Source organism: Mastigoproctus giganteus, chromosome 6, assembly GCF_048544385.1.
Source record: "Mastigoproctus giganteus isolate SK-2022 chromosome 6, ASM4854438v1, whole genome shotgun sequence".
Classification (NCBI taxonomy): Eukaryota; Metazoa; Arthropoda; class Arachnida; order Uropygi; family Thelyphonidae; genus Mastigoproctus; species Mastigoproctus giganteus.
Window position 1 is genome coordinate 227,559,076 of NC_143580.1, and position 25,788 is coordinate 227,584,863.

At 34.2% G+C, this 25,788-nt stretch overlaps 1 protein-coding gene across 1 annotated transcript in view; it reads right to left on the bottom strand.

The window, feature by feature from the left end:
• Window positions 1-22,764, bottom strand: part of LOC150085055 (DNA polymerase eta-like) — a 32,344-nt gene extending 9,580 nt beyond the window's left edge. Inside the window, exons 1-7 of the mRNA XM_090376448.1 lie at window positions 22,592-22,764; window positions 18,261-18,395; window positions 16,694-16,902; window positions 15,307-15,479; window positions 9,672-9,775; window positions 6,884-7,003; window positions 4,904-5,027 (exon numbers count right to left, since the gene is read on the bottom strand). Of these exons, the coding sequence (XP_090232574.1) occupies window positions 4,904-5,027; window positions 6,884-7,003; window positions 9,672-9,775; window positions 15,307-15,479; window positions 16,694-16,902; window positions 18,261-18,395; window positions 22,592-22,725 (999 nt within the window). The 5' untranslated portion in view covers window positions 22,726-22,764. The remainder of the gene's footprint in view (window positions 1-4,903; window positions 5,028-6,883; window positions 7,004-9,671; window positions 9,776-15,306; window positions 15,480-16,693; window positions 16,903-18,260; window positions 18,396-22,591) is intronic.
• Window positions 22,765-25,788: the final 3,024 nt, after the last annotated feature.

Genomic DNA, 25,788 nt, shown 5'->3' on the forward strand with positions numbered 1-25,788 from the left:
AAATAAAATAACCAATTCAAATCAGTCCACTAGTGACTGACTGACCGAGTGAAAGCAGAATTGAAAAGAAAACCAGTCTTTTGTAAGAATAAAAGTGAAAACTGGAGCAAAAAAAATATATATATACTCTTTATTGTACAACAAGAAAATGAACACTACTGTTGTACAAGTCCATCATGGCCAGAAGGCCACGGGTTACTCATATCTGCTGTGACAAAGTTTCTGAGAAGATTTCTCAGAAACTTTGTCACAGCAATGAAGAATGTCACACTATTCTTCATTTTCCATGATTGGAAAATGAAGAATAGTGTAACAATCAGAAAATAAAATTAAAATAGCATATATGCATTATTACCATAAAAACTGCATGCTCCTAATTTTATACTAAATTTCACTGAGATTGTTGAAACTCTCAGAAAATACACACATACAGGGATATATGCATTTAGCTATTAGAGAATATATGTAATGAGCCAAGAGAGAGAGTGAAGCTCTTACATGAGTAGTAAGTGTGTAATTTGAGTAAATATGTAGACAGACAAGAATGTTGTGAGCTGAAACAATGCATAAAGCTCTGCAAGAAATTGTTAGAACACACATACTGTATATATACATAAAGGGATATATGCATTTAGCTATTAGAGAATATATGTAATGAGCTGTGTGTGTGTGTGTGTGTGTGAGAGAGAGAGAGAGCGAGAGCGAGAGAGAGAGAGAGAGAGAGAGAGAGAGAGAGAGAGAGCAAGCTCTTATATGAGCAGTAGGCTCATAATTCAAACAACATGTAGCTGGTAAATGTGTTGAAAGCTAAAACAATGCACGAAACCCTGTACGATAAAATCAGTAAATTATATACACATAATTTGTGCATAAATTATATACCCAAAAGGCCAATCAATAATTGAAAATATTGAACAGTATCAAGGACTAAGAGTGGCTGTCTATTTCTGATTTTTTTCCTACTAGTTACAGCTAAGCCTAAAGTTTGGTTCCATGGCCACTAGGTATAAGAATAAGTTATACCATAATATTACAATAATTTAACAGCTTACTGGCAGAATAACTGCTAGCTCAATAGATAGTAGACTTACATAAATGTATACAAATCAGAGCCAATCATACTCTATACATAAAGTAGAAGAAAGGAAAGAGGTCAGGCATTATAAGTAAATGCAAATATGAAGCAAAATAAGTGGTATATAACAATAGGACATAAATTGCACACCATTCTCCATCCAGTATTCTAATAGACTCTGCATTATAAAAATTACAAAGAAAAAGCAAAAGGCATAAAGGCAACAGTTACGGCATTTGGCAATAATACTCAGACGTACATATGTTCGAGTACTACTATCAGATATATATCTGTTATGTATATTATAGCAATATTATTGTTATATACAAGGTATTTCAATTAAAAGGCTTCAAGGTATATCTCACTTATTTTTATGTTTAGGCGATTTGTCATCTAGACCTTTTTTGTCATATTTGGACTGAAATTTTTGAATTCGTTGCTAAAATTGGACTAGTATTATTGTTTATATTTTATGATTTCTATACTAAAATATTCTCATCAACTGCTTTTTCCCTATGGAAAACTCGTTTCTCATTAGTTGAAAATCATCATCAGTGTATTTTTGAAATGAGTGTAACCATTTTATTGAGAAGAAGAGAAATAATAATAACACAACAGTTGTAATTCAAATGCAACACAAACTGCCAAGCATGTGTGTACTGAGGAGCAAACTGCCTACAACCATCATGTTTATTTTATTTTTTCTTCAAATAAAACTGGTTTATATTCATTTCAGAAGTTGAGCAATGAAGTTCAGACTAATCTGGCAACAGGGAACAGCATTCCCACTGAGAAAAAAGCAGCTGATTAGGAAAAAGTTTAATTTAGAAATCGTAAAATCTAAACAGTTATATTCAGTGCAATTTTCAATTCAAATTCAAAAATTTCAGCCCAAATATGAGAAAAATGCTCTAGACAACAAATAGTATTACAGGTGACCCCCGCTTAACACTGATAGTAGTTTGTTCCGGGAAACCAGAGCGCTAAGTGAATCCGCGCTAAGCGAGCGCCATATTCCCATAAGGTAACATGTGTATTTGTGATTTGCGGTCTATTCCATAGGATATTTTCTAATCAATAATAAATGGTAGTGAAAATATGCACCAATGTCGATTAAAAATATTTAATATTCAAAATTTTGTACATATAAAATATTCTACATTATATACACATATAATTATGAGGTAATTAACTAACGAAAATCATGAATTTATTAATTCAATGGCCTTGTGCTCTTGAGTTTTCGTATCTTTGGACTGATACGTGATATTTAAAACCATTTGAATCGGATTCCACTGAAAAATGTGTCAATTTTGGGTTGTGCTTTGGCCCTCTTCCTCTCATTGTACAACATCATGTAGGGATTCATTTCTTTCTTCAAATTTCTTATTACCTTGGCACTTTGTTCCATGTCAGGGTCGTTCTCCCGGAAATAATCACACATTTTTTCGAAGTGTTCAAAAGCTTCACTAAGTCCTTTTGCAGTCAGCGACTTCATCGGTTCTTCATCTATAGTATCTTGATCATCATCTCCCTCAATAGCAAGCTCTTGTTCTTTTATAATTTCCATTAGTTCTTCATTAGAGAGGCCATCCCTGTCGTTGTCGATCATCTCTTGTACGATGTCTTCGTTAATTTCGTGCAATCCTGCTTCTTTTCCGAGCTCAACAATTTGTGTTTTAACATTTTCAACGGAATCATCAGGTTCCTGGGAATGCTTTATGCAATTTTTCCAAACTTTCCTCCACACTCCATTCATGGTTTTCTGAGTCACTTCATCCCAGGCACTTGAAATGTTGTAGATGGCGGTTTTAATGTTACAGGATTTCCAAAACTCCTTTAAGCTCGGTACATTTTCAGTGCTGATGGCTTTAATAGCTTGGGAAAAGGTGTTCCTTATGTAGTACGCTTTAAATGTTGCAATTACTCCTTGGTCCATTGATTGAATCAGAGACGTAGTGTTTGGAGGCATGAAAAAAACTTTTATGTGATTGTTCAAGTCTTCTAAGCTCTCTTTGCTTGGGTGTCCTGGTGCATTGTCCATGATTAGAATAGCTTTATAACCAATGTTATTTTTTGCACAATATTTTTCCACTGCAGGACAGAAGAACTCAGCATACCAATCAATGAAAAGCGGCCTGGTTACCCAAGCTTTTTTATTAGCCTTCCAGATTACAGGTAGGTTTGATTTAGCTAAACCTTTAAGAGCCCTTGAATTTTTGGAATGGTAAACTAAAAGGGGTTTTAATTTAAAATCCCCCGCAGCGTTACCACCCAACAACAAAGTTAACCGATCCTTTGCCGCTTTGAAGCCTGGTATGTTTTTTTCTTCTTTCGATATGAAACTTCTTTTAGGCATTCGTTTCCAAAAAATACCTGTTTCATCTATGTTAAAAACTTGTTGAGCAGTATAACATCCCTCTTCAATAATTTTAACAAATTCTTTTTTGAAAGTTTCGGCTCCTTGTTGATCTGCACTTGCAGCTTCTCCCTGTATTGCTACGTATTGCTACTTCTCCCTGTAGTGCTTTCTAAATCTATCAAACCAGCCCTTACTAGCGTTAAATGGTTCCACATTTTTTTCGGGGTGAGCTTCCTTTAAATCTTCATATAGGCTCTTCACTTTTTCTTTAATAATAATTGAACTTAACGGAATTCCACGTTGAATGTTGTCTTCAATAAAATTATGTAAAAATTTCTCCATTTCAATCATAATAGCCGGCCTAGCCCTGGTCAATTTAGTTGCCTGCAGGGGAACAGCTTAATGTTTTTCTTACCTTTCCAATCTTTGCACCGTGTCCAGACATTGTTGCTTTTTCATTCTTATCCGCCATAACTCTCTGCAAATGTAACTGCATTGCACTGATTGTGATACGATGTTCGAGTACAGTAAACTGCCTGTATGTCTAACACTGTATGCACTGAATGATATCTAGAATTCCTCTGGCAAGTGAGCTGAAGACGGTGACAAATGTTTTATCTGAAAAGTTCGATTTTACCGTGCAGTAAAATCAAATGGTTGTTTGTTGCAGAAAAAGTACTGTAAATCAATTATGGTGTGACTCATGGAGAATGTTTATGGAATTTCCAAAACAGTAAAACAAACAAATTTTATGTACTTCGGGTGACCACAAGGTCAGAGGAGTTCAGAAGACAAGAGAATACTGTACAAGAAACAGCACCGCATTTAGCACTCATGGGATTGATTGTGTGAAAAACATTTCGCAAGTTATAGTTCCCACAGTAAAACAAAAGAAGAGATAGGGAGTAAATCTATTTTTAGTATCTTTCTATTACAGGTCAGAACAGAAAATGCAGACTTCGTAACAACATATGACACTGGATGGTAAATTTTTTCAACTTGTGTACTAAAAGAGAATTTCTCCCTTGAAACTATCCACACCAAGAAAATAAGAGCATATTGAAAGTTTCAATTTTGTACATAGAGTAGAAATTATAAAAATAATTACTGTAGTTAATTTCATGGTGGCTATTTTCTCCTTTTGCCAAAAAAAAAAAAAAAAAAAAAAGGCTCAAAACAGACTGGACTGAAGATGGATTTGCCAAAAATTCAATCTGTATGCTAGTAAAATAGCGTTACAGTGAGTTTTGACAGCGTTATAGTCAGATACGGGTTATAATGTAAGAATAGCGTTATAGCGAATCAGCGTAAAGCGAACCGCGTTATAACGGGGGCCTGCTGTAAACCTAAAAATAAACGAGATGAACCCTGGAGCCTTTTAATTAAAACATCCTATATATAACAGTAATAGTTCAGACTGCAATGATTTTTTATTTAAAACTATATTTACCGCTATAGAACATTACCTTATCCACAGTATGTAATGAATTCTTTCCAGGAAAGTTCTTCCCACAACCAATTGACTTAGGTAACTGTCTTGGAGTCACTGAATCATCATCTAATCCATGTGCAACAGAATAGAGCCAGGACCTGATATAAATTTAAATAGCTAAGAAATATAAAATAGTTTTCACAAGAACATATAATTCTGTTATATTTTTAGATATTTTTAAGTTTGTAATTTTATAATTAATGTTATATATACTAATTACTAGAATAAGTTACTTCCATGAATGGTTGAAGTTAACAGCTTTGAGAAAATCAAAGGTCAACTGGATAGACGACTACATGAGGAAGGAGTCAAAATAGGTAGTTTATTTTATTATTTATCTATTATTATTTTTAATTAATCATTTAATTATTCTTTTGGTTGTCACAGCAAAGCCTAGGACTCGCTTGGACCAAATGGCAAATACTAATATACAAGCAGTTCCTACTTTACAAGTTTTCGTTTTACGAATTCCCAGGTTTACGAGTTTTTTTTTTTTTTTTCATGTATCAACAAGATTGAAAATACGAACATCAAAAATTGCAAAAAAAAAAAAAAAAATGAATGTTAAAAATCATTCATAAATACTGCATTTCAAACCATGCTCACAGCTATAAAATACAGTGTACTCCGCTTTACGATATCAATCAGTTCGAGAGACACCATCGTATCGTGAAAATATTATAATGTGAACCCAATAACACATTGTTTTTTAGTAATTCATTCCACGACATCAGAAGTTGAAATTTTCACTATATAACTCTCCGAAAGGTCATTTTTATAGTGTAAATTGTATTAGTTACCAATTCAAATCTTTAAAATGCACTACATTTTCATCATTATCATATGTTCCATTATAAGAACCAATTTTGAACACCTTTGTGATATTTTTCTAAAGCACATTTCTGGAGGTCACTATCATAAAACAATAAAAACAATTTGCACTTTCCGGTTTATTGGGCTTTTCTGGTAGTGCAAGCAATTATAAACGGGTAGCAAACTCTATGTTAAATTAAATTAAACATTTGCGAAAATACTGATAGCTGGTTTGTGTGGTTTTTTCTCCTTCATTGAAATTTCAATCGTATAAAAAACATAAATAAATTTTCAGAATCTTCTCTTCATTCCTTTTTTTTAAGCTTCATGAACTTGTTACTCCACACAAATCGTGTTAGTTGCAATTTGTACTTTCTGTTAAAAAATGCTTATGCATGCTATTGAAATTTATAAAGAAAAGAGAAGATTATCTTGGAAACAAATGCCTCTTGAAGCATTTCTGAAGAAGACGATTCCTTGTGACAAACCAACGAGTGCCGAGCCAATAAAGAGTGATCAATAAGTGTGCATTTAGTCGAGGATGATGATGAAGAATAAACATTCTTTAACATTTGTAAGTCATGAATAATTTCTTTATTATTATAATTTGCTTGATTTTACAGGATACGTTCTCCTTTCTTTGGCTAAATCAATCATTGTTTAAAAATAAACTAATTAGCTAATTAATTTCATTGTTGAGAACGTAACCCCTATTTGTAACATCGTCTATGAGCAATAAATTCCCGCTTTATGAGCACGCACTAGGAATGAATTAACTCGTAAAGTCTGGAACTACTTGTATACTAAATCTAAATGAAAAAATTTCTCTTCATTTAAAGTATGTTCTCTGAGTTTGTAAAACCATTTGAATCGGATTCCACTAAAATTTTTGACTTGTGCATTTAAATATATATGTAAAGACTGAAGGATAGGCTTAAATTACAAAATAAATAAATAAAATAATAATACTATTCCTGAAGGGCGTCTAAAGACAATGGATACTCAGTATGGTGAGACTTAAAGGAATTTTAATTAATATAAGCAAAGGTGATGATGCAATCCCCCTGTGTCTTTGGGATTAGAATACCAAAAAGTAAAATAAAATGGGACATGGCAGATGATAATAATAAGTTACACTTACCCAGTCTTAGTTCCAAAATCTTTCTGCAACTGCATTTCTGAGTATGATGCTAACTGTGACATCATTTGAATACCAAGTCTTTCCATGACCTCTTCTCCCAATTTTCCACCAAGATTGCGTCTATATACAGAAAAAAGTTTTTGTCAAATGTCAAATTACATGATCAGATTTTCCCTCTAAGTGTAAAATTATACTTAAAAAAGCATTCCTTTTGCCCTAACACCACCAGGGGCACCTATGTAAAAAGTATGTACGTAATTTAATAATGTTGTAATTAACGAAAAAGTTTAAAACTGTTAACTTCATCGTTTAACATTAGAATGGATACAACTATTAATAATCTATTTTTGCAAATTGCATATTTGTAAATAAATTTTTAAAATGAAACAAACTGCTAGCATGGTATACAAAGCATGTCCATTTGCGTGACTGAGCGGAATGGCTTGTAAAATTAGTAGCAGCTTATCTGTGCATCATTTTTTTTTTTTTTTCAAAAAATTTTGAAAGTCAAGGTCCCGTTTAATTGTGCACTTGATTTTATATTTTAACAATATAATGGGAACAAGAATGAATACTTGTAGAAATTAAAAACTAAACAATGAAAGGAATTCACAGGTTGTTGCCAAATTCTGGAATGTAAGATAAAAAAAACATTAAAATACTGAGTATGGACAATTTTAAATATTTTCACTGGTTTATTTATTTTTTCTTGGTAAAAGCAATGCTTTGCTCTGCATTTGTAATTGCTCTGTAATGTTAAAATATCATAGTCATAATGATTTTCTTAAATAAATTACTTTCAAATAAAATGAGCAGTAAACATAGACAACCTTTTCTACCAAGAAGACTAAACTTTGCTAGTAGATTTCTTTTCTTGCTGAAGAAAAGAAGAGAAGTAAAACTGTAAAGATTTCTTTTAGCATTTTCCTGCTAAAAGAAATCTTTATAGTTTTACTTCTATTCCAACAATGCAAAAAAGTCCTAATTGCTGTGAGAATCTGCAAGCATTACTGCTGCAAATGATAAAAATCTACTGTGGAAAGTGCAGCAGAGCTAATTCACAGCAGAAGAAATACTGGTGGACACATGACAGATTTCAATTACATAAGCAAGTGCAGTAGGTAATGAGTGTGTCAATACCTGTTATTTGATTTTTTTTTTTGTGACCATACTCCTGTAATTCTAACACAATCCAATGAGGCAGGTCAAAAGTACAAATGATACTTCAGGAATGATAAAATTATCATTGATGTTGGTGTAATAGATATTTTAATTTTTAAGTTAAAAAAAATTTTTTTGGTACACTCAGGGGAGGGAGGAGAAAGAAGACATCTACTCCCAATTTAAAATTATTTTTGTTTCTATTTTTAAGTTGGCAAACATAATATTAAAAATGGTAGCTAGCACATAAATCACAATAGTGGTTTAGTTTACTTGTGATATTTTTGATACTTTCTTTTAATAAAAGAAAGTATCAAAAATAAAATTTTTTTAACAATTAAAATTGGATAAATTGGATATACTATATGAAAGGTATTGTGTAGAATGAATATTTAATTTATTAAAAATTAGATAAAAAAACTGCAGCCATTATCAATCCACTGCAGGATGGAAGCCTCCTCAACAATTCATGCTGAGGGAAATGGGCCATAATCTGCCACGCTGGTCCAGTGCGGGTTGGCAGATCGACCGTATTCAGCAGTCAGGGTATACTCTGAGCGTATACCCTGAACCCTGGTATACTCTGAGCGTATGCTACTGCACTCCCGCTTGATACCATATACCATGTTATTTAAGCAATTTTAAATGATATATTTTGAGTCCCTGAAGTAGAAATTAGACTAAAGACCAACCTAAAAGCAAAGCCCAACATACTAAATAACATTGCATTTTGTTCAATATTTCAGATCCAACTTTTGCATATACATTTTCAAGACAAAGTTTCTCCAAGCAAACCAGGAAGAAACCAGTTCTTATTCAACTTTGTCTTGATAATGGAGACACAAAGCTGGACCCAAAATGAAGACAAGAATGCAATATTTAGTATATTGGGCTTGCCTTTTGGTAGGAAATAGGTTTAAGTTGTTTGTCTAATTAATATTTAGGGGACTCAATAAACCTTTTAAAATTGCAAAGGTTATAATATGGTGAAGCACCTCATTTTTCATAACTTTTAAGAATTAAAAACTGATTTCAAAAATGACCATAAAAATAGCTCATTTGAAATGTTTTTGGATTGTTCTTGTAAGTTAAAGCCAAAAGCACATGAATTAGCAAATTACATGTAATAAGTATATGGCACTTATTATATGTACAGTAATTACATACCAAATAAATTTCTCTAAATAATTTACAATAATATCTACCACGAATATAACTTATACAGGGAAAACATGTTGTGTGTTTTACGAAAATTTTACATACTGCAGGACTAATCTAGTGATACAATACACTGTCAAGCACATACAATACTAGCACTATATGTGATTCTAGCAATGCCACTGTGTTCTTTTGCAAATCTATCCTCAGGGGCAGTACTGCAGCTGTAAAACACTAACACTCAACACTACAAGATCCAAATATTGTAGTATTAGTATTTTACACCCTCAATAAGAATCCTCAAGAAGGCCTAAGGATAAGAATCAGGCATGGATTCAAAATGTCAGAATCAAATTCAGTGTTTTGTGTGTCTGTTGTGTTCACTGTAATGTTCATTGCAAACAATATTTAACTTGTCTTTGTGTGTGCGTACCTGTGTTGTCTCACTTAGCATCCGATTCATACTTACACTTTTTTTATAGGAATTGAAGAAAATAAAGCAGAAACAGAAGTCTGTGGGAGAATTGTTTGTCTATCTGGTTTGTGTAGACCACAGGCAAGTTTGGCTAACATCTAAAGATAAATTATAAAAGAAGAAAATTTATAATCAAAATATATTGCAAAACAGAATTAAAATATCTCATAACAATGCAACACAGCATTAAAATATCCCATAACAATGCAACACAGCATTAAAATATCCCATAACAATGCAACACAAAATTTAAATATCTCATAACAAAGCAACACAAGTTGATCATAGTAACACTAACACATTTTTTCAATTTATATGAAGCCTATTTTTGGTTGTTATTGTTGTTATTTTGGTTTTTAGGAGCATTAACAACTAAGGCCGTATTGCTCCGGGGATATGCGGTGGTCATTCCCTGACCTTTCCGCATCCTCCGTATTTGGTGGTCACGGGCTCGAACCCCAGTCTAATCAAGAAGCGTGTGCTACACACTGCTGCTCCTGCCCACCTGGCTATGGAGGCGCCCCTACTTTTGGTAAATTTTCTATTATGCACAATGGTGACAACTAGATGTTTGTTTGTTTTAGTAAGTTGTTGGCGCATCGGCTTCTGTGGCCATAATGCCCCTCCCAAGGTTTTTGCAGTACTGTGATCCAAGCCCAAGGCGGGATTCGAACCCACGACCTTTGGGTTGCCAGGCAGGCACTTTACCCACCCGGCTAGCCCGGTCGGCGGTGACAACTAGAACAAAGGTTATATGCATTAGTTGTGTGTTAAAAGTGTATCCCGTAAGTAAGCACTTGCAACAAAGTCAGAGTTGAGTTTCAATGTTAATATATTAAAATTTTTTTTTTTTGTTAGTTGTTGGCACATCGGCTTCTGTGGCCATAACGCACCTACCAAAGTTTTTGTACTACTCTGATCCAAGCCCGAGGCGGGATTCGAACCCGCGACCTTTGGGTTGCCAGGCAGGTACTTTACCCACCTGGCTAGCCCGGTCGGCAATATATTAAATATAACTTAGATTTCAAATTTAAAGTCTGCTGACAAAGATTACAATTACAAACATGCCTGGTATGCAGGTAAATGAAAATGGGGAAAAGTCTTATGAAAATCAGTGCACTTCAATCTGCAGAGAGAAAATCCGTCTTTAATTTCTTAAAGGAATACAGATAATTCTCAGACAATTCATCGTGGTACTTCCTTACCACTTCTTCAGTGACTATAAAGATTGCAGATCATAATGTTAATTATTAGAAAATAAATGTACCAGTTAATTGATTAATATTAATAAATCAATTGTTAATAAATAATAATAAAAAATAATTCAAAAATAATTAACAATGTAATAGAACTGCTTTCCTTATTACATCATCAACTTCACAATATAAGTCACGGATAGACTGCTTAGCTGTATTATATGGCGACACATGTCAGTTTATTTAGAAGAGGTGCCACTTCCCAATAAGCAATTATTGAAAAATTTTTTTTTTTTTTTTTTTATGAAAACCCAAACACAAGAGGTATTAGAACCTATAGTACTTGGTACTGAGCATGGGTTGGAGGTTGAGAAGAAGAAAGAAGATATTTGTTGACATCAGACTTGAACTTCTGTGGACTGTAATTTTCAGGAAATACATATGAAGGAAGGTTGTTTCAGAAATGGCAGTTGAATAAATAAATGAGGAAGAAGAAAAGTTGGTTCTGTGAGTTTGAAATTGGACAGTAAAAGGATGTTGACTGGTTGCGGCACATATATGGACTGCTTTGAAAGAGAGAGCAGGAACTATAGAAGCCAATTCAGAACAGTGCCCATGAAGTATCTACAGAAAAGTCATGCAGCAGAAACAGTATGTTTATGAGACAGAGAGTGGAGAGACTCTGTTAGAGATGAGTCATTAATTAACCTAACTGCCCTCTTCTGAACGGAATCTAGAAGCCTGAGAGAGGTTTTTCAGGCACCGCCCAGATGTGGAAACAATATTTCATGGTAGGGTGGATTTGCGATTTGTACAGAGTGAACAGCTGATTGGAAGAAAAGTAATGCTCAGAGTGAAACAGAAAACCCAGTTTTTCAAATGCAGAAGAAGCAATATTTGTAATGTGCTTATGCCAGGAGAGATTAGAAGTTGGGGTAATCCCCAATAGAGATATATGATCTTGCCTAGAAATCAGAGTGTCACCGAAGATAAGCATAGGAGCAGAAGGATCCTTTTAGTAAGGTATAAGACAGGATTGAGTTTTAGAAGGATTGGAATCACAAAGTTATCTTTGTCCCATTAGAGAATTATCTGGAGATCAGCATTTAAGGAATTTGTAGTGTATGTTCAAAAAGTTGAAACTTTCTGAGCAGGGCAAGGTTTCTCAAACTGGAAGGTGAAATGAAATAGTTTGAATAGTTCATTTATATGTTATAAATAACATCACATAAATTTATTAAATATTAATGAAATAAAATGGGCATAAAATTGCCTTCAAGATTTAAATTATACAAACTACTGGCAAAAATTATAGTAACTTGGTTAAAATGTAAAAATGATTTTGTTAAACTGACATATGACCCACTTTGTATAGTTTATATATAATAAAACTGCAGAATAAAATCATAATACAGTAAACCCTCGTTTTAATGGACTAATAGTGGAGAATTAATGCCAAAAGTCTGTTAAATCGAATGTAGCCTGGGGGCATTTTTTATTGTCTTAATGTAGTTTTTATCTTGTGTAACTTTCATGTGCTTTCTACTCCCCTCTGTAGAACTACATTTAGAGCTATCAACACTGTATTTTATTTGCAATTTGGCCTGTGATTTATGGATATCAGAAACAGTTTGTTTTTTTATGCCATAAATTTTACAAACACGTGCTACTGAGAAGCCTTGTTCTAATTTCTCTGCCACATTTAAGTTCACACGCTTTCTTTTAACTCCTCTATCACTTGATGCCATTTTAAATTGTAAAGATTGCAAAATTATTTAATAAATAAATCACAATTCAGAAATCACAGAAAAACTCTGTACACAACCTGACTGCATGATAGCTTGAGGCAGACTGAGACCGAAACAAAGCGAGTCAGTACACCTGCAGTTTAGTGTCTCGAGTCACGTTCAGCTCGCAAGTCACTGCCCGCTCTTATCTGTTATCTGGAAAAACAGCTATGTGAACACGTTTTCAGAATGAATAAAAAACAATTTCCTGAAATTGATTATAAAAATAAAAGTAGGTAATTATCAAAACAACAATGGAAATAGGGAATTATTAGTAATTTTTAATTAATAATAACACAAGTTTTTTATAACCTAAAAAATAATATGTACATTACTGTATTATTATTTGTCTGGCCCGTTAAATCCAAAATCTGTTATATGGGGGTCAGTTAAATCGATGGTTTACTGTACATTTAATTTTCCTGCATAGCATTCTATGTGCTTTTTTCACTTAAAAATTTACCTTTTTTTTAATACAAACTTAAAATGCCTTTAAACTAATAATACTTAAACAATAATTCATAATGAAACTAACACTTTTATTCTGTGGGCAGAAATTGCTGCTAACTGCAATGTTATGCTTGTGAGGTAAAACCACAACCTACATCAATGCTATTATTAAATAAACATAAAACAAAATTAAACAGTATAAAGAAAGGGAATTAAATTAACCAGCAAGAGCTCATATATTGACCCAGGGAAGTGCAGCCTATGAAATCCTGAAAGAAAAAGTACAATTTCACCCCAGAACAACATGAGGAAAACTACAGTTGTGCACAAATCAAAAAAGCAAATCAGCACCCACTATAAACTGAATAATGACAAAAAACTTTTGGGGAACTAATTAATCATTTTGTTAAAAGACATTGGCTATTCTGAATTCTCAAATCGTATTTCTGCCATGGCCTGCTTGTGGAAACCAAACTCAACACAGATGCTTCTATACGATTAAAAATAACTAACATCCCGTAAAACCTAAAACAGTTGAATAAACTAAAATACAAAATTCAAATTTCAGTGTTGACAAGAGCCTATCTATGGGCCTATACATAATGTAAATATGTAAATAAACTATTGATAATTAAAAAGCTAGAAAAAAATTTAAATAAAAAACAAAAATAAAAAATAAAAAACTGAAATTAATCAAATAAAATTTAATTGTGTATAAAGTAATAAAAAAATTGTATGTTGAGCTACTATTGTTTTATCTCATATTGTGGCTACCTTCACAACAAGATACCAGATATTGCATTACTTCAATTAAATAATGCTTCTCTAGTAGAGGAGACTACTGCTGTTTATTCTCAGTGGGCACCACCACCCAGACATGTTTCGGAACTTGTTGGCTCACTCGTCATTGGGTGGGCAGGTACCCTGGTAATGCAGACATGCCATCACGGTTGCGAAGTTAATTCCACAATGAGAGATGCCAAATGGTGAAGATAATGATAATATTTTGAAGACTAAATGCTCAAGGCATAATACATTATGGGTTGAGATTAACTATATAATATCAATGTTAATCTCAATCCATTAACTATATAATATCGGTGTTATCAGTGTAACTGATTGCCTCGATGTGGTTAATTTAGTTTTCCCCTAAATTTTATTTTTGTTTGTTATTATTCATTTTATAGTAAGTGTCAGCATTTGCTTTTTGGCTTACACATGAGTGTAGATCCTTGTATTATTCTGGGCTGTAGTTTGCCTCTTATCTTTACAATATTCTAAGCTGCCGTATTTCCCTTGGTGAATATCAGCTCTTGCTGCTTAATTTAATTTTTTTGTTGTTTTATTGTCTTATTTTGCTTTATTTTTATTTAATAATAACAGCTTTGATATAGGTAGCAGTAGTACCTCACCAGCATAACTTGTTGCAATTAGCAGAAATTCTGCATGTGGTATAAAAGTGTTAATTTGATTAATCATCAATGTCCATAATTTTCTGAAACAGATAAACTAAAATAAGCAGAGTAAATTACAAGTTATCATTACTACTAAATTACTGATAACTGGAGAAGAAAAAGTCAACATTAGAAAATGTTCATTTTATAACTACTTTATAAAATATATTTTTTCAAAATGCTAAACTCTGATTAGAAATGTGTGAATATTATCTCCTGCCACCTGAAGAGCATACAATATACAACTACAACATAAGTAAACAAATTTAGAAAAATAAACACTGCTGAGAGCATGTTTCAAAAAGAAACAATTCCTGGCAAATCAAAAGACAAATCTCATGACAAAGAACTGAGCTGAACATTTCCAATAAATATTCTAATAAAAATATTCAACAAAATTAAATAACCCTTAAAATTTAAAAATGCAGAATTATCAATTATTAGTTGTCCGGGTGAGTCAAGACAGTTGATCCAATAGTATATTAAATGCTAGACCAATATTACAGATGAGTACTGCAGCAGTTATCAGAATTAAACAGTTATTAGCCAAATAACAATTAATTATTAAAAAAAGAAAGAAGTCAATGAAAAATTTTGTGTAAAAAAGTAGCAGTTGTTAGATTCTCTGTAAAGGGCAATAAAATTTATAAAAAATCAGAAAATCCATAGTAAATTACACTTTAATATATTATTTAAGACTTAAAAAAAAATACAAGATAAGATAAAATTTGTAAATTAATACCTTATTATGAGCAATTCCAGCAGAGCAGCAAAAACCAGTTTGTTTACAAATGGCATCCCTCATTTCTTTTACAATTAATGCTGCTAAAGCAAGACGAACATCTGGAGAAGAGTGAATGTCATCTTCATAAATGGATTCTAACCACCCACGAAAATTATTATTCTCAAAGGAATCTATAACATAATGAAATTAAACCACTCAGAAGCAGCAAAATATATAGCTCAACAAATAAAAACACACTAAAAGATATTCTATAATTTGTGAATGGTAATAGCCATTTCTGTGTCAGTATTGCTTTTTATACAGATTGTGATTGTTTGCACATTTCTCTTAATCTTTTCTAGGAAGATTAGTTTAAATCTCATATTATTCATTATATGAAACTAAAAATGCACATAAAAAGTCATTTATGTGCATTAATTTAATTTCTTCTAGAGTAATGATTGAACAAAAATACACTAAATGTTGGCGCTTCCCATAGCCAGGTGGGAAGGAGCAGCAGTGCGTAGCACATGCTTCTTGATTAGGCCGGGGTTCGAGCCCGTCACCACCAAATATGGAGGATGCGGGAAGGTCAGGGAATGACCACCGCATATCCCGGAGCAATATGGCCTTAGTTGCTAATGCTCCTAAAAACCAAAACAACAACACTAAATATTGCTACTGTTTTATATTTATATTTAATTATTTATATAGCACATTAGCAGCTAAGGCTATAATGCACTGTGTGTATTAGCGCGTGTATGTGTGTGTGTGTGTGTGTGTGTGTGTGTGTGTGTGTGTGTGTGTGTGTGTGTGTGTGTTCAAAGGATGATTTGTATGCTGTGAGGCCTAGAAAAAATCCTACTCCCTCTGAAACAGCTAATTTTGTTTGAATATCTAAGAATTATCCTGATCTCTGAAGATATTTGAGTGCAAACCACTCCAAAAAAGTGACAAAACTATTCTACTGTCACAGACAACTGGGTAAGTAGATTGGCATATACAAGCAAACAAAACAATCTTGCTCTCTAGGTGAGCAGACCATATTAGCAAAGTGGAACAGGATCCAAAAGGTTCACAAAAGATTATTATTTTTTCTCAAGGAATATTTGATATGTAAAATAAGACCAATTCATCGAGATATGTCAGTTTTTACTATCAAAATCTAGCAGAGGAAGGTCCTAATCCTTTTTCCCAGCAATAAACACCTCAGAGAACTAGTTTTCATCACTGAATATTAATCAGTTTAACTGGAGACTGGTTTTGGAGAGCACTTCATAACCACTAGAGAGCAATGCAATGCTCACAAGAGCATTAGGTTGAAAAAACATATTCTGTGTGCGTGTGTGTATTAAAATAGCTAAAATATAAGAGAACTGGATAAATTATTAAATGGAAACGTTACCCTTTGAAGTAATATTGGCACTTTCTCCTTCCCAACCAACAACAAAAGTATGTGGCAATTGTTGTTCTGTTACTTTGCAATCTTCTTTCCGAATTCTGTCTTCAACTACAGTAGTTAGATCAAGAAAAGCTTCATCCACACTTGCTCTTTCCACACAATCACAGAACTGGCAGATAATTTTGAGAACTTCACTTCCTGCATCTCGGTAACTAAAAGAATTCATCAGTGAAAAATTTCACAGGTAGTTAAATGACAATAAATGCACACCTTTAAATTAATATGAACATTATAATGGAATATGAACTATACAATTCCTAATATTAACACATACACTTGTCAATAAAATATGAAACCAATCTGATACAGTAGTGATGTCGTGACAATTGAGATCATTAGGTCCCAGAGAGCAACTGATTATTGGAATAAACTTCCACCTGGTGTTTTGGATCTGGGAAGTTTGAATAAATTTAAAGGAAGGTTACAAATGAAGTGGGCAAAAAGAATTTTTTTGGTTATGCTGTATAAGTTTGGCTTCCTTGCATCATTTTATTACTAACAGGGTACAGTAAAAAATATCAAGTTTACATTTTAACATATTATGGATATGTTAAATTGTAAATGCAATAGTAATACTGTAAACACCAATTTAATTTAAGAAATATGTTAATATAAATGAATACATATTTTTACACTTATCTATGGCTGCTGCACTCCTGTCTGAACATTTTCTGGACACTTCAACTACTTGGTTGATATAGCTACTTCTTAGGATGGTATCTCTGATTCATTTCTCGTGTTTTGTGTCTGCATATCAACCAATGCACAAAAGTATTCACAGGTTGATATACATATTGTGTGGATGGGAAAAACCTGGAATAACTTGGGGCAAGGGGAAGTACTTTACTCCATCCAAGATTGGCTAACTACAGCCCTGAAGATGTCTTAACTCTCTAATAGGCACACAAAATTCGATAACAATAGCTGTTACTGGGTGACTTTTATTCACCAATTGGGCAAAAAAAAAAAAAATCATTAGAAACAATAGACATGTTATTCAAAAAAAAAAAAAATCTTAACTACTCTATGGCACTTAAAGTAATGAAACAGCCAGAAAAAAATAAAATAATATATATATATATATATATATGAAAAACATGGTACTAAAATAATTTTTTACTGTTATACTTTTTCAATTAGAAAACAGGCCTTGTGTGTCTGGTTGCATTATTAATTATTAACATTAAAAATTTTCAGTTTTTAATTTTTCAGTATTCAAGAAATACTGATAGAGATTGAAAATTAATGCCATATTGGGGGAAAACTAAAATTCCCACTGATGTAATTCTAATAGAAATTTATTTTTAAAAATTTTACTGTTTATAAAATACATCACATGCACCAGCTAGAGAGCTAAGAATTCCTCCAGTCTCTAATGGGATTTGAATCTAGAAGACCCCTCTAAATGGGTGAAAAGTAGCAGTTATAACACTGAACCAGATTTGTTTAAGCTGTTTTTTTTTTCTCTCACACCGGACACGAGAGAGAGAGATAATAAAAATTTACATACCGTGTTAAGTCAGCTTTTCCTCGTAATTCAGGTACCCGAAACAAATGGAGATTAGGACATTTTGTTTTGGCTTCATCGCCTCGCATTCCTCTCTTTACTCCAAATTCACGAGCTTCATAATTTACAGCAATTAACCTGAAAAAAAAAAAAAAAAATTTAAATAAAACAATACACACAACTAATATTTAGATATCAATTAAGGATATTAATACTTTAAACAGGTGTTGTAGAAACTGTTACCTATCCCCATGGGCAAGATAGGGGTTTTAAACAGACCAATAGCCACATGAAATAAATGAGACATGTCTCATGCATACCCATTTCTGTAGTCCCAGTAACAGTTTTACTATTATTAATTGCCGACCGGGCTAGCCAGGTGGGTAAAGTGCCTGCCTGGCAACCCAAAGGTCGCGGGTTCGAATCCCGCCTCGGGCTTGGATCAAAGTACTGCAAAAACCTTGGGAGGTGCATTATGGCCACAGAAGCTGATGCGCCAACAACTACCAAAAAAAAAAAAAAAACCTATTATTAATTACCTATTTTCAATTTTGGTATACAGTAAACCCCCGCTATTCGCGGGGGTTACGTTCCTGAGAAATGTCGCGAATACCGAAAACGCGAATACTGAGTTATGGCTCCCATAGTAATAAAGGGGTTCCGTTCCAAAGTATGAAATATATAAGAAAAACTAGTCTAAATTTTTGTCTATGTATGTATTATATGTACATAGTGAAATGCAAGCATATGGCATCGAAATGAAAATAAGAAACAATTTAATATTAAATGTAATATTTATTAGAAATTTCAAACCAGCGCCTTTGCTAGCAAAAAAACTTATCCCGCCAGTGCTATCACCGGTTTCGCTAGTGTTGATAAAGGAGTTTTGCCTTTTCACGAATGATGAGTGAACTTAACGGAATTTTATTTTGAGTTCGGTCTTCTATCCACAGATTTAAAGCTTTTTCCATTTTTTCTAATTTAACATCACGAATTACAGAGCAAATTTTTGAAGCAATTAGCGCGTTTTCACGGACGCTACGGTGGATTTTTTCTTCCGATTTTTTGATTGATCGTACCGTTGACTCATTGATTTTATAATGTTTTGCCACTGAAGAGACACTTTCACCATTAGAAATTTTGTCTAATAACTCAATTTTATTCGCTAATCATCACCTTCTTTGATATTTTCACATTTCCCTTGTTATTCGTAGCATATTTTTGTACGGGTAAAAAAGAACTTGTCCACAATAAAGGCACTTTCTTCCGTTAACACACTCGAAAAAGTCTGTTTTACACTGCAAAACGGTAGATTTATCACTTATGTAAGCATATCAATTTATAAATTGATAAATTTATTCAATTTATAAATTGATAAATTTATTCAATTTATAAATTGATAAATTTATTCAATTTATAAGCATATAAATTAAAATCAAACGACCAAACCTTCCATGACAAGCGCATAACACATACTGAACAAGGATTAGCGAGAAACATCCACGCTCACGATTTTGTCACCCCTCTCCCCCACCCACTGAACGCTGTTTTGACCGGGAAAGATAATTTTAGCCACGCCCATGTTTTTTTATGGCGGAAATTATTCACGGCGCTTTAAAATTCACATTTTTTTAAGTTTTATTTTATATTAAATCAGCGATCGCGAATACGCGAAACCGCGAATACAGATACCGCGAATAGCGGGGGTTTACTGTATTCCATTTAATTTTGATAAGTGACCAAAATTTATTTTATGTTTAGTTCTTACAGCAAACTGGGATTGGAACCCAAAGCCCAACAGGTATGCATCAGCATAAAATACTACAGTATTTACCTGAAATCTCCAAAAAATATTGCAGGTAGCAGTTGGTAGAAGAAGAGACCGTATATCAGTCTTTGGCTGAATTTATAGGTTGCAAGGGGTGCAATCTGGCTAATTTGCTGGCCTGGCAGAAATCATAAATACTTTATCTAATTTTAAGTTTTCACAACTCTGTGTTAATGTTGGATGAATGGCAAATTCAGATATTAATGGATCATTTTGATATTAACTAATAAATCTGTAAATGTTAATGTAAAGTCATTTTTGATTAGATTAGGATTAAACGTAGATAAAGAGAGGTATAAAAAAGAAATAAAAAGTTAAATTGTAATATTAAAACTAAATTATAATGTTATCTACTATGCAAGGACTGGCATAACCTTTCTACAGTACATCAGTCAATGTATGCCCAGTGGGATAACTATTTACATCCTCCAACAGTGATGATTTTTTTCTAGTCCTACAGTGCATTAGAAACAATTTTTGACTATTTGGGAAAATATATAATTAAATATAATGAATCAAATAGTGGGGTGAAGCAGGTATATATATATTTGTGATATGACTTTTTTGTTTATATATATATATATATATATATATATATATATATAAGGTGTGGCAATGAAGTTCCTGGACTGATGCAGTTGCAGTCATGTTTGATGAATTTGAAAATAAACAGAAGTGGTATACTGTAGTTCAAACTTCCTCCACCAGATGGTGGTACAAAGATTTTCCAGTAGGCTGCCAGGTTGAGAATAATAACCAGTAACATTAATGTTCCTTGTCACAATTTTGCAATGGTGCAATGAACAAATGTCAAACTTTATGTTAAACTGGGAAAATCTGCAACAGAAACAATGAAATGTTAAAAACTGTTTATGGTGATAAACATTAAGTGGCATCATAGTTTGAACGGTATGAGCAGTTCAAAGACTGAAGTCAAGATGTTTGCAATGACCCAAGAAGTGGGTGTCTGTCAACCTCTCAAAATAAAGACAGAGTTGCAAAAGTTTGGGAAATTGTGACAAAAGATTGTTGTTTGACCCTTAGAATGATGCTGATGAGCTGGATATTAATAAAGACATGATTTGTCAAATTCTGCACAAAGATTTAGGGAAAAGGAAGGTCTGTGCCACAGAACCTCACAGATGAGAAGCATCAAATAGCATCATCAAGCAAAGATTTCATTCAGACTTGTCAAGATAATCCTAATTTTCTCAACTGTATTGTCACTGGAGATGAGTGTTGCAGTACGACCCAGAGACAAAGCGTCAGAGCATGCAGTGACTTTAAAATCATCACCACGGCCCAAAAAGTTTTTGGGCCTTGGTGATGATGCCAAGGATCAATGATGCTAATCATATTTTTCAGCAAACAGGGTGTTATTCACAAGAAATTTGTACCTGAAGGAGAAAGAGAGTGAATGCTGCACTTTCTATGTACAGTTGCTTCAAAGTCTATCGAAGCACATTTCCCCATTGAAGCCACAATTCTGAGAGAAAGGCAGCTGGTTCTTGTTGTACAACAATGCCCTCACCAATTCTGCACTTGTTATGAAGACATTTTTGAGAACAGGTGAAGACATTTCGAAACATGACATTGTACTTATCGACCATCCACTCTACACTACTAATCTAGCACCAGTGGACTTCTTCCTCTTTCCCATGGTGAACACTGCTCTCAAAGGAAGGAGATTTCAGGATGTTGAGGACATAAAGAAAAACGTAACCACTGAACTGAATATCATCTCTTTGGATGCTAACTTTTTTTACAGAAATGTTTAGAATGGTGTAATATGTACATTCAGTGGTGTAATAAGTGCATTCAATTCATTCATTTGAATAAAAATAAAACCATTTTTGAGCTCCTTCACTTTTTGTTCTTTTTATTGCACCAGTCTGGGAACTTGATCGCCACACCTCATATATATATGGGACAGGGAAGATTCGCTATTAATTAAAAATATAAGGTTTTCTTTTTTTCACAAGAATATTTTATATATATCAATGTTAGGAAGGGCTAGTGTATCAGATAAAAAGTATAGGACTAATGATCATGTCTTTTCAGCCTGCAGTGTTTAAAGCTATATGCATTAAACTATGCTACATGCACTATCTTATGCATTTCACAAGAAAAGCACCATTTTTTTAAAGTTGCCAGAGTATTGCTCGAGTTAAAATAAATGGCATCATAGAAAAGTTATTCTGCCAATTTTTTTTAAAAAACAAGACAATGCATTAACATTCTGTATTAGAATTTACCGGTTCCCCACCAGAGGCAGCTGGTTAATAATCCCCTGACAAAATAGTGAAAAAAGTTGTTCAATATTAATATGTTTTATACTAAAACATATTAATATTGTATATACTATTTACAATATATATTAATATTGTATATACTATTTACAATTATACTATTTTATAATTGTCTGAAGTAGGGATTTTCTGAATGCTATAATCGTCTTGTTCAGCTATGAAATACAGTGAATTTCCATCATAATTAAATTACTTACCCACCTCCTTTCCAATTATTATATTGAACCACAGCACATGGCTTTCCCTTTTGTTCTGGACAAAGGCGTTCTTCCACTTGAACATAAAAACAGTCCATATCTACCAATACTATTACTTTATCCATTGAGGCCATGACCCGTGTAACCACTGCCTATGTTTCAGAACTTGGATGGACCCACACTCATTTTAAAGAACTTCTGAAAGATAAAGAATTTTTTTTTTTTTTTAATTCACAAGCATAACTGTTAAATTTACAGTGAAGCAGGAGTGAAATAGTATGTGGAGAAAGTGACAAATTGTACATGGGGCTGGTCTACACGTAGGCCAACTCTAAATGAAAAAATTTGAAAATACTGAAGGATGACACTATTAATAAAGCATGTGCTAGAAATATTTCATGCACAAATTTTAGTTACAGTCGATTCCTGCTGCAAAGTCATTTAATATAATATAGTAGTGAACTGGATATTCCAAAAAACCATTATAACTATAACATAGTACACAAAATGTTCTAAACATCCTAAATATTTTATTTTACTACATAACTTCCGGTCTCCATTGGGAACACAGACTGCCAAGTGGTAATGTAATTTTACAGTCAGGCATGAAGTTCTCTGAGCAGTGCAGATAGACCACTAAGAGAGCTCATAGGGTTTTGCCAATGATATACAGGAATTGTGTCAGCAGGGATAAGGAGGGGATTATGCCATTGTATAAAGCAATAGTTAGGTAGCATCACAGGTCTGGAGGCTTCATTAGCATTAGCATTAATGCTAATGCCAATGCTAATACTGGAACAGGTGCAGAGAAGGGCAATGAGATTAGCGAGGAGAACAAAAGGGTACTCTCACCAAGAAAGGCTTCATTTCTGCAAATTGCACCTTCAAGGAGATCTAATCGAGGTGTTTAAGGCTTTGAATAAATTGAGTAAGCTCAGTGGTGGTGGCATCCTTCCTCTTGCTCAGACTACACACAAGGAGGCATAAATTCAAACTGAGAAAGGATAGAGAGAGAGAGAGAGAGAATCTTTATTACCCTTCACGGCCATAAAGCCAGGGGCTTACAGTTTCCCAAACTTGGGAAAATTGAACAATTATTTACAAAAAGGTAATTTTACAAAGAAAACATATTATAATACAAAGGGGAGAACTCCTTACGAGAGTTAAATCTGATTGAGCTGGCTTAACATCGAGATAAGAGCACCAGCTCAATCAGACAGGAACAGATGCAAGGTATACGTCAGTCATTGCTGATTAGTCCTACTCGTCATAATTTTTTTCCGGTAAGTCCGGTCAGCCTTACCGGATTTGTTCAGCAAATTTGTTCAGCGAATTTGTTCAGGTCGGCGTCCAGTGCCTGGGTTTGCTTGAGCATCTGCTGAGGAAGGAACCTGTCCGAGAGATGGAGTCGTGCTGAATGCGAGTAGAGCTCGGGATTGGCCCTAAGGGCAGCAGGGGGGATCCTCCAGCCACAGGTATCCCAGAATGAAGGTGTTGCCATTATGCCTGTTATCATCTTGACTGTTGCTAGGAGGCATTGGTCGTCGACTAAGGTGGGAAGCCGTGGAATTCCGAGAGAGTTGGCAAGCTGTGTGGTACGAATCAGAGCTGGAAGGTTGTGCTTCCTGTTGGCCCACTTTAGGAGCCAGAATTCTGTGGCAAAGAGTGGTTTCTTTATTGACGGTGCCGCTGACGCCCAAATTTCAGCAGCATAGAGTAAAGGTGGAAAGATAACTGTTCTTATGTACCTCACGGTTATCTTTTTATCTGTGATATGAAGGAGATGTTGTTTTGCTATCCACCGGAGTCTTGAAGCACGTGTGAGGAGCATATCCACGTGGGCGTTGAATCGAAGTTTTGGGTCGAATACAACGCCCAGATCACGATGGCTGGACACAATTGGGATGAGGGCGTTGCCGACCGAAGGCTGGAGAGAAGAAGGAGTTTGCTTCAATGAATACACCATGAATTCGGACTTAGCAGGATTGATCTTGAGCCCAAACTGGCAGAGGTAAGATGTGACTGTGGTGAAAGTGTTGTTAATTTCCACTTTTACCAGATCTAGGTCTTGACCTGGAATGATGGGAGTGAGTATCTTGATATCGTCCGCATAGCTCAATAGACATCGAGAATGTGCAACCAGTGGGAAGATAATGGATGAAAACAGAAGGCCCGAAAGGACCCCTCCTTGTGGGACTCCTGCGGTGACGGATCTAGTAAGGGTGCTATCTCCTGTATGAAGCTTTATAACTCTGTTATTCAGAAGAGAGGAGAGAAAGCATAATATGTTCCCTGTGATCTGGAAGTGGCATTCCAGGAGAGTGAGAAGTTGGTTTACTTGGACGGCATCAAATGCAGCCTCAATGTCTAAGTAAGTCACAGCTAGTTCCTGCCTATTCTCCAATGCTGACAAGATAGTATTCGTGGTGGCTAGCAGATTGGTGATCGTTGATCTGTTTGGAAGGGAGTAGTGAATTTGGGCTGGATTACTGGGCAAGATCTGCTTAGTGAGGATGGGGAGTAAGGCCTTCTCCAGGAGCTTCAGCAGGCTGGAGGAGTTGGAGATGGGTCGGAAGTGTTTAGGTTTCGATGGCGACTGAACTTTGGCTAAAGGTTTGATGAGATAGTTTTTCCACTGTTGTGGGAAAATTTTCTTCGAGAGTAACTGGTTGAAGATAATTAAAAGTGGCTGAATAATGTACGGACTTAGGCATTTGAGCATGAATTGGGGAACTCCATCATCACCGGTGGTTGACGAGGCAGGTAGAGAATTGATGGCTACGATCAGTTGTTGTTTTGTAATCTGAACGTTGTTCAACACTTCTTGCTGGATGGGCTCTCAGGATGGTTGCAGTACAGATATATGGAAGTTTGCCTTTAGCAAGCAGGCAGTTAATTGTTGGAAGAGGCTTCCATCTGGTGTTGTGGAAGTGGGTAGTTCAGATAAATTCAAGGAAGAAGTAGATAAACTATTAGAAGGGATGGACAAGTGATGTGGGAAGTGTTGTTTTTGTGTGATGCTGTAAAAGTTTGCTTTCTTGCATTTGCCACTACTAACACTAAACTTTTTGTCTGGTTTGGGATCATAGACTGCTAACTGTTAATGCGATGAATATTAGCCCACTAATGACTCAGTTGTAGAATATTCCCAAAGCATTTTCTAGTTGCATTTGAATAGTTGGTTTCATGCCAAGGTT